Genomic DNA, 15,493 nt, shown 5'->3' on the forward strand with positions numbered 1-15,493 from the left:
CATGGCGTATACACTGGAGAAAGAAGTCATTGTTGGAACCAAGGGCATTTTCTTTTTCTCATTGAAGACAATTTTTTTCAAAAACATTGAGTCGGGGACGTTGCATAGTACCACTCGTAAACAGACTGAAGAAATGTGGATAGCTGTTACAATATAAGATGTTGACACTTATGTTGCAGATTCTCAGGTGGTGAATGCTCTCTGGTTGTTCAATTTTAAGATATTGAAGATCTTCACCACTACTATCATAGACTATTGATGACTTTGAATGACCGTTATGCGCTGAGTATACAAAACATTAAGAACACCTGCTCTTTCCATGACATAGCTTTCACCTGGTCAGTCTATGATCCCTGTTAAATGTCACCTGTTAAATCCACTTCAATCAGTGTAGATGAAGGGGAGGAGACAGGTTAAATAAGGTTTTTTAAGCCTTGAGACAATTGAGACATGGATTGTGTATGCGTGCCATTCAGAGGGTTAATGGACAAGACTGTAAGTGCCTTTGAATGGGGTATGGTAGTAGTTGACAGGTACACCAGTTTGTGTCAAGAACTGCAACACTGCTGGGTTTTTCATGCTCAACAGCTTCCTGTGTGTATCAAGAATGGACCACCACCCAAAGGTCATCTAGCCAAATTGACACAACTGTGGTAAGCATTGGAGTCAACATGGGCCAGCATCCCTGTGGAAAACTTTCGACACCTTGTCTTGTAGAGTCCATTCTCCCTACTAATTGAGGCTGTTCGAGGGCAAAAGGGGGGAGGACAACACAATATTAGGAAGGTGTTCCTAATGCTTGGTATAATCAGTGTAGATATCCATGGAGCGACAAAGGGGCAGTAAAATGAGTCACACGTTGAAAAACCCTGTATAGACTCGGTCCAGAAACAACCCCTAGTGCCTAGCCAACCCTAGACACTTGAGGAGATATGAGATGTTTTGATATGTGTAAGGAATATATAGACAGCTCAACCTTGCTCTGATAGGCTATAGGTTGAATTTTCACCATATTGTTTAAACGTATGAAATCAAGTGTCTCATAGTGGGTAGGGGCTAGGGGTTGTTCCTGGATAGGTCCCTAGTCTCAGACTCCAGTGTCCAATCCCTTATGGTACAGCGGTGACAGACTGGATTGGACTGGTCCTGAGAGAGGAGTGCCCCCTACTGGCCAACAACCATCACCATTCCCAGAGTTTAACTGGCCTTGCCCTGTCTAGCTCCCCTATCCACTAACCGTCCATATGTTATAAAGTTATTATAACACTAGTTATAGAACACTGAAACACTACCAGCTATTTGCAGTACTCTATAACATTAGTGTTTAAAATATGTGGTCATACACGCTTCATAACTAGTTTGATGACTCGTTAAATCTAAACTATATAATCATTAAATATCTAGTCTTGATTAAATACGTAGTCTTCTGTTAGGCTAGTCATGTCGGTTTAGAGGGTGTTCACTTACTCATCGTCTGGTGTTAGCTGCACTGGTTCGTTAGTGAACTGGGTGTCAAAGTTCTCCAGGCCATAGTCGTCTGCGATCTGTGGCTTGAAGGGCGGGGCCATCTGTTTCTTCTCCAGCTGCATGGGGAGACGAGCACAACAACTTTAATGGAAAATTGGAGGATAACAGCAGACAATATTGCCACTCCTATTTGCCACATCTTCAATTTAAGCCTACTAGAAAGTGTGTGCCCTCAGGCCTGGAGGGAAGCAAAAGTCATTCCGCTACTGAAGAACAGTAAAGCCCCCCTTTATTGGCTCAAACAGCCGACCAATCAGCCTGTTACCAACCCTTAGTAAACTTTTGGAAAAAAATGGTGTTTGACCAGATACAATGCTATTTTACAGTAAACAAATTGACAACAGACTTTCAGCATGCTTATAGGGAAGGACATTCAACAAGCCCAGCACACAAATGACTGATGATTGGCTGAGAGAAACTGATGATTACAATATTGGGAGCTGTTTTGTTAACCTTCAGTGCGCTTTTGACATTATCGATCATAGTCTGCTGCTGGAAAATCTTATGTGTTATGGATTTACACCCCCTGCTATATTGTGGATAAAGAGTTACCTGTCTAACAGAAGACAGAGGGTGTTCTTTAATGGAAGCCTGTCTAACATAATCCAGGTAGAATCAGGAATTCCCCAGGGCAGCTGTCTAGGCCCCTTACTTTTAAAAATCTTTACTAACAACATGAGTAAAGCCAGTGTGTCTATGTATGCAGATGACTCAACACTATACATATCAGCTACTACAGTGACTGAATTGACTGCAACACTTAACAAAGAGCTGCAGTTATTTTCAGAATGAGTGGCAAGGAACAAGTTAGTCCTAAATATTTCAAAAACTAAAAGCATTGTATTTGGGACAAACCCTAAACCTCAACTAAATCTTGAAATGAATAATGTGGAAATTGAGCAAGTTGAGGTGACTAAATTGCTTGGAGTAACCCTGGATTGTCAAACTTTCATAGAGGGAAGAGGAAAATTACAATTGGCTCAGAACAGGGCAGCACGGCTGGCCCTTAAATGTACATAGAGAGCAAACATTAATTATATGCATGTCAATCTCTCATGGCTCAAAGTGGAGGAGAGATTGACTTCATCACTACTTGTTTTCGTAAGAAGTATTGACAAGCTGAGTGCACCACGCTGTCTGTTTAAATTACTGGCACACAGCTCGGACACCCATGCATACCCCACAAGACATGCCACCAGATGTCTCTTCACAATCCCCAAGTCCAGAACAGACTATGGGAGGCGCACATTACTACATAAAGTCATAACTACATGGAACTCCATTCCACACAGGTAACTGAAGCAAGCAGTAGAATCAGATTTTAAAAACAGATAAAATTTCACCTTATGGAACAGCAGGGACTGTGAAGAGACACACACTGTTTTATCTTTTGTTTTATGTGTAATGTGTCTTAATGTGTTTGGACCCCAGGAAGAGTAACTGCTGCCCTAATAAAATACAAACAACACTGTCATTAGTGCACACCGTAGAAAAACATTTTGCAACGGACGACTAAAACGAGCATTTCTAGAAAGTACAAGGTTCAGGTAGTCCCTCCATGTTTCAGTCCGTTTTCTGTTTTCGGAGTCTGGTAAATATTACCTGGTCCATGCTAGCCTGGTCCAGATTGTCACAGAATAGCAATTACGTATTTGAAAGGAAACAAATACTTATGTGACCCAGGTGTGACATGCGCCACGTTATCTTTGTAAATGTTGCACTGTACGTCTGTTTATTGGCTTTGTTGAATATACAGTATCAGTCAAAGCTTTGGACAGCTAACCATTCCAGGGTGTTTCCTTTATTTGTACGTTGTAGAATAATAGTGAAGACATCACAACTGTGAAATAACACACATGTAATCATGTAGTAGCCAAAACAGTGTTAAACAAATCAAAATATATGTTATATTTGAGATTCTTCAAAGTAGCCACTCTTTGCCTTGAAGACAGCTTTACACACTCTTGGCATTCTCTCAACCAGCTTCATGAGGTAGTCACCTGGAATGCATTTCAATTAACAGGTGTGCCTTGTTAAAAGTACATTTGTGTAATTTATTTCCTTCTTAAGGTGTTTGAGCCAATCAGTTGTGTTGTGACAAGGTAGGGGTGGTATGCAGAATATATCCTTATTTGGTAAAATACCAAGTCCATATTATGGCAATAACAGCTCAAATAAGCAAAGAGAGACAGTCCATCATTACTTTAAAACATGAAGGTCAGTCAATGCGGAAGATTAAGAACTTAGAAAGTTTCTTCAAGTGCAGTCGCAAAAACCATCAAGCTCTCTGATGAAACTGGCTCTCATGAGGACCGCAACAGGAAAGGAAGACCCAGAGTTACCTCTGCTGCAGAGGATAAGTTAGTTACCAGCCTCAGAATCAACCTCAGATTGAAGCCCAAATAAATGCTTCCCAGAGTTCAAGTAACAGACACACCTCAACATCGGTGCGGCAGGGTAGCCTAGTGGTTAGAGCGTTGGACTACTAACCGAAAGGTTTCAAGTTCAAATCCCGAGCTGACAAGGAACAAATCTGTTGTTCTGCCCCTGAACAGGCAGTTAACCCACTGTTCCTAGGCCGTCATTGAAAATAAGAATTTGTTCTTAACTGACTTGCCTAGTTAAATAAAGGTAAAAAAAAATAAAAATCAACTGTTCAGAGGAGACTGCATGAATCAGGCCTTCATGGTGGAATTGCTGCAAAGACACCACTACTAAAGGACACCAATAAGAAGAATACTTGCTTGGGCCAAGAAACACGAGCAATGGACATTAGACCGGTGGAAATCTGTCCTTGGGTCTGATGAGTACAAATTTTGGATTTTTGGGTCCAACCGCTGTGTCTTTGTGAGACGCAGAGTAGGTGAACGGATGATCTCCGCATGTGTGGTTCCCACCGTGAAGCATGGAGTAGAAGGTGTGATGGTGCTTTGCTGGTGACACTGTCTGTGATTTATTTAGAATTCAAGGCACACTTAACCAGCATAGTTGGACTATCATTTGTTTTTCAACAGGATAAAACACACCTCCAGGCTGTGTAAGGGCTATATGACCAAGGAGAGTGATGGAGTGCTGCATCAGATGACCTGGCCTCCACAATCACCCAACCTCAACCCAATTGAGATGGTTTGGGATGAGTTGGACTGCTGAGTGAAAGAAAAGCAGCCAACAAATGCTCAGCATTTATGTGGGAACTCCAAGACTGTTGGAAAAGCATTCGCTGCTTGAGAGAATGCCAAGAGTGTGCAAAGCTGTCATCAAGGCAAAGGGTGGCTACTTTGAAGTATATAAAATATATTTTGATTTGTTTTAACACTTTTTTGGTTATTTCATGATTCCATATGTGTTATTTCATAGTTTTGACGTCTTCACTATTATTCTACAATGTAGAAAATTGTTTTAAAAAAATAAAGAAAAACCCTTGAATGAGTAGGTGTGTCAACTTTTGACTGATACTGTATATCATATGAATAAAATAAAGAAAAAGAGAGAAAAGCAGGAGAGGAAAAAATATGACGGCGGAAGGAAGGGTGAGCCTATCAATATTGTTAGTGGGTGATTCACTGGGCCCTGCAGAGTGAGTAAGGGTTCACATGTGGTTCGTTTCCATGGTTTTCCAGTCCATCTCAGTCATGCAATAGTCAACTGAGGACCTTACATTGTTCCAAAAAACATCGTCTTTGTGTTTTATATACACTCCCCTCCATATGTATTTGGACAGTGAAGCTTGACATTTTTATTTGGCTCTATACTCCATCCAGCATTTTGGATTTGAGATCAAATGTTTCATTTCAGGCGACAGTAGGCTACAGAATGTCTGCTTTTATTTGAGGGTATTTTCATACATATCTGTTTTAAGGTTTAGAAATTAAAGCACTTTATGTACAGTTGAAGTCGGAGGTTTACATACACCTTAGCCAAATACATTTAATCCTAGTAAAAATTCCCTGTCTTAGGTTAGTTAGGGTCACCACTTTATTTTAAAAAATGTGAAATGTCAGAATAATAGTAGAGTGATTTATCACATTCCCAGTGAGTCAGAAGTTTACATACACTCAATTAGTATTTGGTAGCATTGCCTTTAAATTGTTTAACTTGGGCCAAACATTTTGGGTAGCCTTCCACAAGCTTCCCACAATAAGTTGGGTGAATTTTAGGCCATTCCTCCTGACAGAGCTGGTGTAACTCGCACACTCTTTTTCAGTTCTACCCACACATTTTCTATAGGATTGAGTTCAGGGCTTTGTGATGGCCACTCCAATACCTTGACTTTCTTGTCCTTAAGCCATTTTGCCACAACTTTGGAAGTATGCTTGGGGTCATTGTCCATTTGGAAGACCCACTTGTGACCAAGCTTTAACTTCCTGACTGATGTCTTGAGATGTTGTTTCAATATATGCACATAATTTTCCAAACTCATGAAGCCATCTATTTTGTGAAGTGCACCAGTCCCTCCTGCATCAAAGCACCCCCACAACATGATGCTGCCACCGTCGTGCTTCACGGTTGGGATGGTGTTCATCTGCTTGCAAGCCTCCCCCTTTTTCCTCCAAACATAACGATGGTCATTATGGCCAAACAGTTCTTTTTTTGTTTCATCAGACCAGAGGACATTTCTCCCAAAAATACGATCTTTGTCCCCATGTGCAGTTGCAAACCGTAGTCTGGCTTTTTTTAATGGCGGTTTTGGAGCAGTGGCTTCTTCCTTCTTCCTTGCTGAGCGGCCTTTCAGTTTATGTCGATATAGGACTATTTTTACTGTGGATATAGATACTTTTGTATCTGTTTCCTCCAGCATCTTCACAAGGTCCTTTGCTGTTCTTCTGGGATTGATTTGCACTTTTCGCACCAAAGTACGTTCATCTCTAGGAGACAGAACATGTCTCCTTCCTGAGTGGTATGACAGCTGCGTGGTTCCATGGTGTTTATACGTGGTCCTGCTGTACATACTTACATGTACGCTATGGTCACAAGATGCAAGCTTCCTAATTGTCCCTAGAATTTCTAAGCAAACTGCCGGAGGCAGGGCTTTCTCCTATAGAGCGCCATTTTTATGGAATGACCTGCCTACCCATGTGAGAGACGCAGACTCAGTCTCAACCTTTAAGTCTTTATTGAAGACTCATCTCATCTGTAGGTCCTATGATTGAGTGTAGTCTGGCCCAGGAGTGTGAAGGTGAATGGAAAGGCACTGGAGCAACGAACCGCCCTTGCTGTCTCTTCCTGGCCGGTTCCCCTCTCTCCACTGGGATTCTCTGCCTCTAACCCTATTACAGGGGCTGAGTCACTGGCCAACTGATGCTCTTCCATGCCGTCCCTAGGAGGGGTGCGTCACTTGAGTGGGTTGAGTCACTGATGTGATCTACCTGTCCGGCAAGGAGCTCTCACTGTCACATACTCTCTCATACACACACTCAAATGAACACACACAACTCATTTTTCACATCAATGCGTAGTTCCCTCAGTTTTCTCCCTCTGAAACCTTTAGTCAGTCTCTTGTTGAGTCATCTGACAAGTTATCAGGGCTGTTTAAACAGTTAAACTACAAGAAGGGGGGGCTTTCTAAACAAAACAAAAAGGGTTCTTTCAAAACAGAGGGTACTGTAAGACAGATATGAGGAGTGCTCATAGATATCTAATTTATCAACTACATAATTTTTTTTTTATTTTTTTAAACATTTTTTATTTAACCTTTATTTAAGGCCAGTTGAGAACAAGTTCTCATTTACAAACAACACAGAGTTACACATGGAAAAAACAAACACACAGTCAATAACGCAATAGAAAAGTCTATATACAGTGTGTGCAAATGAGGTAAGATTAGGGAGGTAAGGCAATAAATTGTCCGTAGTGGCGAAGTAATTACAATTTAGCAATGAAACACTGGAGTGATAGATGTGCAGAAGATGAATGTGCAAGTAGAGATACTGGGGTGCAAAGGAGCAAAAAATAATAATAATAACAATATGGGGATGAGGTAGTTGGGTGGGCTATTTACGGGTGGGCTATTTACAGGTGGCCTATGTACAGGTGCAATGATCTGTAAACTGCTCTGATTTAAAAAAAAATTAAAAAAGTTTTAACCTTTATTTAACCAGGTAGGCAAGTTGAGACCAAGTTCTCATTTACAACTGCGACCTGGCCAAGATAAAGCATAGCAGTGTGAACAAACAACAACAAATAAACAAGTCAATAACACAGTAGAAAAAAAAGAAAAAAAAAGAGTCTATACACATTGTGTGCAAAAGGCATAAGGAGGTAGGTGAATAATTACAATTTAGCAGATTGACACTGGAGTGATAAATGATCAGATGGTCATGTGCAGGTAGAGATACTGGTGTGCAAAAGAGCAGAAAAGTAAATAAATAAAAACTGTTTGGGGATGAGGTAGATAAATTGGGTGGGCTATTTCCCGATGGACTATGTACAGCTGCAGTGATCGGTTAGCTGCTCAGATAGCAGATGTTTAAAATTGGTGAGGGAGATAAAAGTCTCCAACTTCAGCGATTTTTGCAATTAGTTCCAGTCAAAGGCAGCAGAAAACTGGAAGGAAAGGCGGCCAAATGAGGTGTTGGCTTTAGGGATGATCAGTGAGATACACCTGCTGGCGACGAATATGTAGCGAGGGCCAGCCGACTAGAGCATACAGGTCGCAGTGGTGGGTGGTATAAGGTGCTTTAGTAACAAAATGGATGGCACTGTGATAAACTGCATCCAGTTTGCTGAGTAGAGTATTGGAAGCTATTTTGTAGATGACATCGCCGAAGTCGAGGATTGGTAGGATAGTCATTTTTTCTAGGGTAAGTTTGGCGGCATAAGTGAAGGAGGCTTTGTTGCGAAATAGAAAGCTGACTCTATATTTGATTTTAGATTGGAGATGTTTGATATGAGTCTGGAAGGAGAGTTTACAGTCTAGCCAGATACCTAGGTACTTATAGATGTCCACATATTCTAGGTCGGAACCATCCAAGGTGGTGATGATAGTCGGGCATGCGGGTGCAGGCAGCGAACGGTTGAAAAGCATGCATTTAGTTTTACTAGCGTTTAAGAGCAGTTGGAGGCCACGGAAGGAGTGTTGTATGGCATTGAAGCTCGTTTGGAGGTTAGATAGCACAGTGTCCAAGGGCCAGAAGTATACAGAATGGTGTCGTCTGCGTAGAGGTGGATCAGGGAATCGCAAGAGCAACATCATTGATATATACAGAGAAAAGTCGGCCCGAGAACTGAACCCTGTGGCACCCCCATAGAGACTGCCAGAGGACTGGACAACATGCCCTCCGACTTGACACACTGAACTCTGTCTGCAAAGTAGTTGGTGAACCAGGCAAGGCAGTCATTAGAAAAACCGAGGCTACTGAGTCTGCCGATAAGAATATGGTGATTGACAGAGTCGAAAGCCTTGGCCAGGTCGATGAAGACGGCTGCACAGTACTGTCTTTTATCGATGGCGGTTATGATATCGTTTAGTACCTTGAGCATGGCTGAGGTGCACCCGTGACCGATTTGTGTGAGACTGAGGGCATCTAGCTTAGCTTATACGATGGCTGGGGTGTTAAGCATGTCCCCGTTTAGGTCACCTAACAGTACGAGTTCTGAAGATAGATAGGGGGCAATCAATTCACATATGATGTCCAGGGCACAGCTGGGGGCTGAAGGTGGTCTGTAGCAAGCGGCAACGGTGAGAGACTTGTTTCTGGAAATGTGGATTTTTAAAAGTAGAAGCTCGAATTGTTTGGGCACAGCATGACAGAACTATGCAGGTTATCTCTACAGTAGATTGGAACTCCGCCCTCTTTGGCAGTTCTATCTTGTAGGAAAATGTTATAGTTAGGGATGGAAATTTCAGGATTTTTGGTGGCCTTCCTAAGTCAGGATTTAGAGACGGCTAGGACATCCGGGTTGGCAGAGTGTGCTAAAGCAGTGAATAAAACAAACTTAGGGAGGAGGCTTATAATGTTAACATGCATGAAACCAAGGCTTTTACAGTTACAGAAGTCAACAAATGAGAGCGCCTGGGGAATGGGAGTGGAGCTAGGCGCTGCAGGGCCTGGATTAACCTTTACATCACCAGAGGAACAGAGGAGGAGTAGGATAAGGCCTAAAGGCTATAAGAACTGGTCGTCTAGTGATTTCAGAACAGAGAGTAAAAGGCAAGGCATAATGTACAAAAAGGGTATGGTAGGATGTGAATACAGTAGAGGTAAACCGAGGCATTGAGTGACGATGAGAGAGGTTTTGTCTCTAGAGACATCATTTAAGCTAGTTGAGGTCACCGCATGTGTGGGAGGTGGAACAAAAAGGGCTAGCTGAGGCATATTAAGCAGGGCTTGAGGCTCGATAGTGAAATAAGACAATAATCAGTAACCAAAACAGCAATGGACAAGGCATATTGACCTAAGGGAGAGGCATGCGTAGCCAAGTGATCATACGGTCCAGTGAGTAGCTAGGCGAGCTGGAGACATGGCAATTCATACAGCTAGCGGGCCGGGGAAAGCAGGCTAGCAGGAGTGCCTTAAGGGACGTCGCGACGGAAGAGTCTGTTGAAGCCCCCTCGGACGGTTACGTCGGCAGACCAGTCGTGATGGATCGGCGGTGCTCCGTGTAGGCAGTAAAAGGGTCCAGGCCAATTGGCAAAATAGGTATTGTAGCCCAAGAAATTGACTGATGGAGCTCTTCAGCTAGCCGGGAGGTGGGCCTAGCTCGGGGCTAGCTCCAGGCTAACTGGTGCTTGCTTCGAGACAGAGACGTTAGCCAGGAGTAGCCACTCAAATAGCAGCTAGCTAGCTGCGATGATCCAGGTGAAAAGGTTCAGAGCTTGCGGCAGGAATAAAGAGATGTGGTAGAGAAAAATCAGCCTGATATGCTCTGGGTTGAGTCGCGCTGTGCAGACTGGCTGTGCAGACTGGCAGGAGTTGTCCGGGCTGATGACCACTAGCAATGGCTAGCTGACTACTAGCTAGTTAGCTGGCTAATTTCTTATGGGGGTTCCAGTTCTAAAGTATAGAAAATATCAGATCTATATAACATTGGGTGAAGCGGGTTGCTGTAGAGTATGTTGAAATTGAGGTTAAAAATATATACAAAATATATACACGGGACACGACAAGACAAAGTCATCTGACTGCTATGCCATCTTGGATACAATGTGTTGTGATTCATATTAATATGCTTAAACAACAGTAGTCAAAGTGCTGCTCAGAGCCCGGGAGTTTTGTCTGGGCCAGAGACTGCTAGGTTTCTGTTGGAAACCGTGTACGAATTCCACACCTTCAATGGACAACCGCCACTGAGACATGCCGTCAAAGCTTCGTCAAGCCTTTTAACATGGAGGTTTCACGGGGGCTGGGGGGAAAATATCAGTGGTCAAATTCACAAGATTTTTCCTTTGCTGTCTGCACTGCACCACGCGTTATGGCAAGGCACGTTACTGATATTTAGAAATCTTTTTTTCCTTCTCACTTTTATGGTGGGACCCACACCCAATTTCCCCAAGAGGCAAACATTGTATGTTTAAACCAGCATCTCGGTTTCATCCAAAATAGCACCCTATTCCCTCCAGAGTGCACTACTTTTATCAAGGGCCCATATGCCCTATTTTTTTGCTAGTGCCCTATCGGCCCTGGTTAAAAGTAGTGAACTATGTAGTGAATATGGTGACATTTGGGACGCAGAATATGCTGTTTATTCATATATGAGTAGGAGTGTGCCTCACGGTATTAACACAATTTATTTTCATTGCATGCATGACAAATCTGATATTTTAAGCTATTGGGAGATTATAACCTGCTCAGAAAAATAAAGGGAACACTAAAATAACACATCCTAGATCCGAATGAATGAAATATTCTTATTAAATACTTTTTTCTTTACATAGTTGAATGTGCTGACAACAAAATCACACAAAAATGATCAATGGAAATCAAATTTATCAACCCATGGAGGTCTGGATTTGGAGTCACACTCAAAATTAAAGTGGAAAACCACACTACAGGCTGATGTAATGTCCTTAAAACAAGTAAAAATGAGGTTCAGTAGTGTGTGTGGCCTCCATGTGCCTGTATGACCTCCCTACAACGCCTGGGCATGCTCCTGATGAGGTGGCGGATGGTCTCCTGAGGGATCTCCTCCCAGACCTGGACTAAAGCATCCGCCTACTCCTGGACAGTCTGTTGGTGGATGGAGCGAGACATGATGTCCCAGATGTGGTAAATTTGATTCAGGTCTGGGCAACGGGCGGGCCAGTCAATAGCATCAATGCCTTCCTCTTGCAGGAACTGCTGAAACACTCCAGCCACATGAGGTCTTGCATTAGGAGGAACCCAGGGCCAACCGCACTAGCATATGGTCTCACAAGGGGTCTGAGGATCTCATCTCGGTACTTAATGGCAGTCAGGCTACCTCTGGCGAGCACATGGAGGGCTGTGCGGCCCCCCAAAGAAATGCCACCCCACACCATGACAGACCCACCGCCAAACCGGTCATGCTGGAGGATGTTGCAGGCAGCAGAACGTTCTCCACGGCGTCTCCAGACTGTCACATGTGCTCAGTGTTAACCTGCTTTCATCTGTGAAGAGCATAGGGCGCCAGTGGCGAATTTGCCAATCTTGGTGTTTTCTGGCAAATGCGGTAGGAATCCAGCCTGTGGACGTCGGGCCCTCATACCACCCTCATGGAGTCTGTTTCTGACCGTTTGAGCAGACACTTGCACATTTGTGGCCTGCTGGAGGTAATTTTGCAGGGCTCTGGCAGTGCTCCTCCTGCTCCTCCTTGCACAAAGGCGGAGGTAGCGGTCCTGCTGCTGGGTTGTTGCCCTCCTACGGCCTCCTCCACGTCTCCTGATGTACTGGCCTGTCTCCTGGTAGCGCCTCCATGCTCTGGACACTACGCTGACAGACACAGCAAACCTTCTTGCCACAGCTCGCATTGATGTGCCATCCTGGATGAGCTGCACTACCTGAGCCACTTGTGTGGGTTGTAGACTCCGTCTCATGCTACCACTAGAGTGAAAGCACCGCCAGCATTCAAAAGTGACCAAAACATCAGCCAGGAAGCATAGGAACTGAGAAGTGGTCTGTGGTCACCACCTGCAGAACCACTCCTTTATTAGGGGTGTCTTGCTAATTGCCTATAATTTCCACCTGTTGTCTATTCCATTTGCACAACAGCATGTGAAATGTATTGTCAATCAGTGTTGCTTCCTAAGTGGACAGTTTGATTTCACAGAAGTGTGATTGACTTGGAGTTACATTGTGTTGTTTAAGTGTTCCCTTTATTTTTTTGAGCAGTGTATATTTAAGCAATAAGGCCCACAATGCAGAGTGCCTGGATACAGCCCTTATACAGCCCCGCAATATACCACAACCCCCCAACGTACCTTATTGCTATTATAAACTGGTTACCAAAGCAATTAAAGCAGTAAAAATGAAATGTTTTGTCATACCTGTGGAATACGGACTGATATACTATGGCTTTCAGCCAATCAGCATTCAGGGCTCGAACCACCGAGTTTATAATAAAGGACAGGATATGTTTGGTATTTTAGAACTTACAGTTATGGTTTCTTACACTGACAGTAGTCTAAGAGAGACTTATCCACGGCTTTGTATCTTTGAAATCATTCCTTTTGGCAATGTTTTTTCTATCGTAGGCTATAGCCTATTTAGTGAACCGAAATCAAGTCAGGGTATTTATCTGTCTGTCTGCTCTTCTATGTCTAGACGAGTTATCCAATCACTGCCTGTCGGTAATAATTCTGCATTGGATTTCCGAAAGATTTTCCACTGTTACTCTGGTAAGAGGATGTGGAGCAGCGCTATTCTCTTGAGAGGGGCAGTCAGAGACGCAGTTAGAGATGTGGGCCATAATTCTGCTACTGGCTGCTGCAGGGGTTCTGATCACCCCCACGGGATAGGCTGGCAGCACTGTCTCTGACATCACGATGCTGAGTTTGGCACTGAGCTAGGGAGGCTTATGTTATGGACACGGGCTGCACTTCATTCAACAAAGTTGTTCCCTTTTCCTTTCTGCCCTTAGTTAATCCACCTGCAGGATTTATCTGATAGGACTGGGAAGTAAAGGCAGGAACTAACCCAGCTGGCAAAAGTTGTTGCAGTGATGTCACTTTTACCAACTAGAAAAGGACGCCTTTAACTGGTCGTAGTAATGTGACCAGATACCAAACAAATGACGTTTTTCAAGTAAAATTGTATTTGTTAAATGCGCCGAATATAACTGGTGTAGACTTTACCTTGAACTGCTTGCTTACGAGACCTTCCCTATGATGGGGTTTCAAAATAATACTACAAATAAAAGAGTAACAAAATTAACCAGACCAATGTGCAGATAGATACGGGGTATTTGACGTAGATACATGAAAGCAGGGTAAAGCGACTAGGCATCAGGATAGATAAGAGTAAAGTAAAGAAAAGATTGATTTGAACTTTTCGCACCAAAGTACGTTCATCTCTAGCTGTGTGGTCCCATGGTGTTTATACTTGCGTACTATTGTTTGTACAGATGAACGTGGTACCTTCAGGCATTTTGAAATTGCTCCAAAGGGTGAACCAGACTTGTGGAGGTCTACAATTTTATTTCTGAGGTCTTGGCTGATTTAAAAAAAAAAATCCCATGATGTCAAGCAAAGAGGCACTGAGTTTGAAGGTAGGCCTTGAAATACATCCACAGGTACACCTCCAATTGACTCGAATCATGTCAATTAGCCTATCAGAAACTTCTAAAGCCTTGACATCATTTTCTGGCATTTTCCAAGCTGTTTAAAGGCACAGTCAACTTAGTGTATGTACACTTCTGACCCACTGGAATTGTGACACAGTGAATTATAAGTGAAATAATCTGTCTGTAAACAATTGTTGGAAAAATTACTTGTGTCATTCACAAAGTAGCAGTCCTAAACGACTTGCCAAAACTATAGTTTCTTAACAAGACATTTGTGGAATGGTTGAAAAATGAGTTTTAATGACTCCAACCTAAGTGTATGTAAACTTCCAACTTCAACTGTATGTGTAGCATCGGAATGTGTGTTGTGTGGGTGTGTGTGTGCGTATGTGAATGTGTGTGGATTTTTTGTCAAGTGTCAATGTAATGTGTGTGAGTGAGTGTGTATACATTAAGAACATCACAGACTGACCAGGTGAATAGACATGATCCCTTATTGATGTCACTTGTTAAATCCACTTCAATCAGTGTAGATGAGGGGGTGGAGACAGGTTGAAGACAATTGAGACATGAATTGTGTATGTGTGCCATTCAGAGGGTGAATGGGCAAGACAAAAGTTAAGTGCCTTTGAACAGGGTATGGTAGTAGGTGCAAGGCACACTAGTGTGTGTCAAGAACGGCAACGCTACTGGGTTTCTCACACTCAACAGTTTCCCTTGTGTATCAAAGGACATCCAGCCAACTGTGGGAAGCATTGGAGTAAACATGGGCCAGCATCCCAGTGGAACGCTTTTGAGACCTTGTTGAGTCCATGCCCCGATGAATTGAGGATGTTCCGAGGGCAAAGGGGGTGGGGTGAGCAACTAAATATTAGGAAGGTGTCCTTAATGTTTGGTATAGGGTCACTGCAGATAGTTTGGGTACCATTCATTGACTATTTAGCAGTCTTATTCTTATGGCTTGGGGGTAGAATCTGTGTCGGAGCCTGTTGGTTCAAGAGCCCATGCTCCGGTACCATTTGCCGGTTGGAAGCAGAGTGAACAGTCTATGGCTTGGTTGGCTGGAGTCTTTAGCAATTTTTCAGGCCGCCTCTGATACCGCCTGATATAGAGCTGTAGTCTATGAACAGCATTCTCACTTAGTTATTTCCCCTCTTGTCCAGGTGGGAGAGGGCAGTGTGAAGTGATTGTGTCATCTGTGGGTCTGTTGGGGCGGTATGTGAATTGGAGTGGGTCTAGGCTGTCTGGGGTGATGGTGTTTATAATTACAGATATGAGTACCACAGGGTGA

General features: G+C 43.2%; 1 protein-coding gene across 2 annotated transcripts in view; it reads right to left on the reverse strand.

Moving 5' to 3' along the window:
• Positions 1 to 15,493, reverse strand: part of LOC115102597 (protein kinase C, zeta) — a 168,953-nt gene that overhangs the window by 12,856 nt on the left and 140,604 nt on the right. For both annotated transcript variants that reach the window (XM_029622706.2, XM_029622707.2), the window contains one exon: positions 1,468 to 1,583. In XM_029622706.2, the coding sequence (XP_029478566.2) occupies positions 1,468 to 1,583 (116 nt within the window). The remainder of the gene's footprint in view (positions 1 to 1,467; positions 1,584 to 15,493) is intronic.

This window comes from Oncorhynchus nerka, linkage group LG20 (genome assembly GCF_034236695.1).
Source record: "Oncorhynchus nerka isolate Pitt River linkage group LG20, Oner_Uvic_2.0, whole genome shotgun sequence".
NCBI lineage: Eukaryota > Metazoa > Chordata > Actinopteri > Salmoniformes > Salmonidae > Oncorhynchus > Oncorhynchus nerka.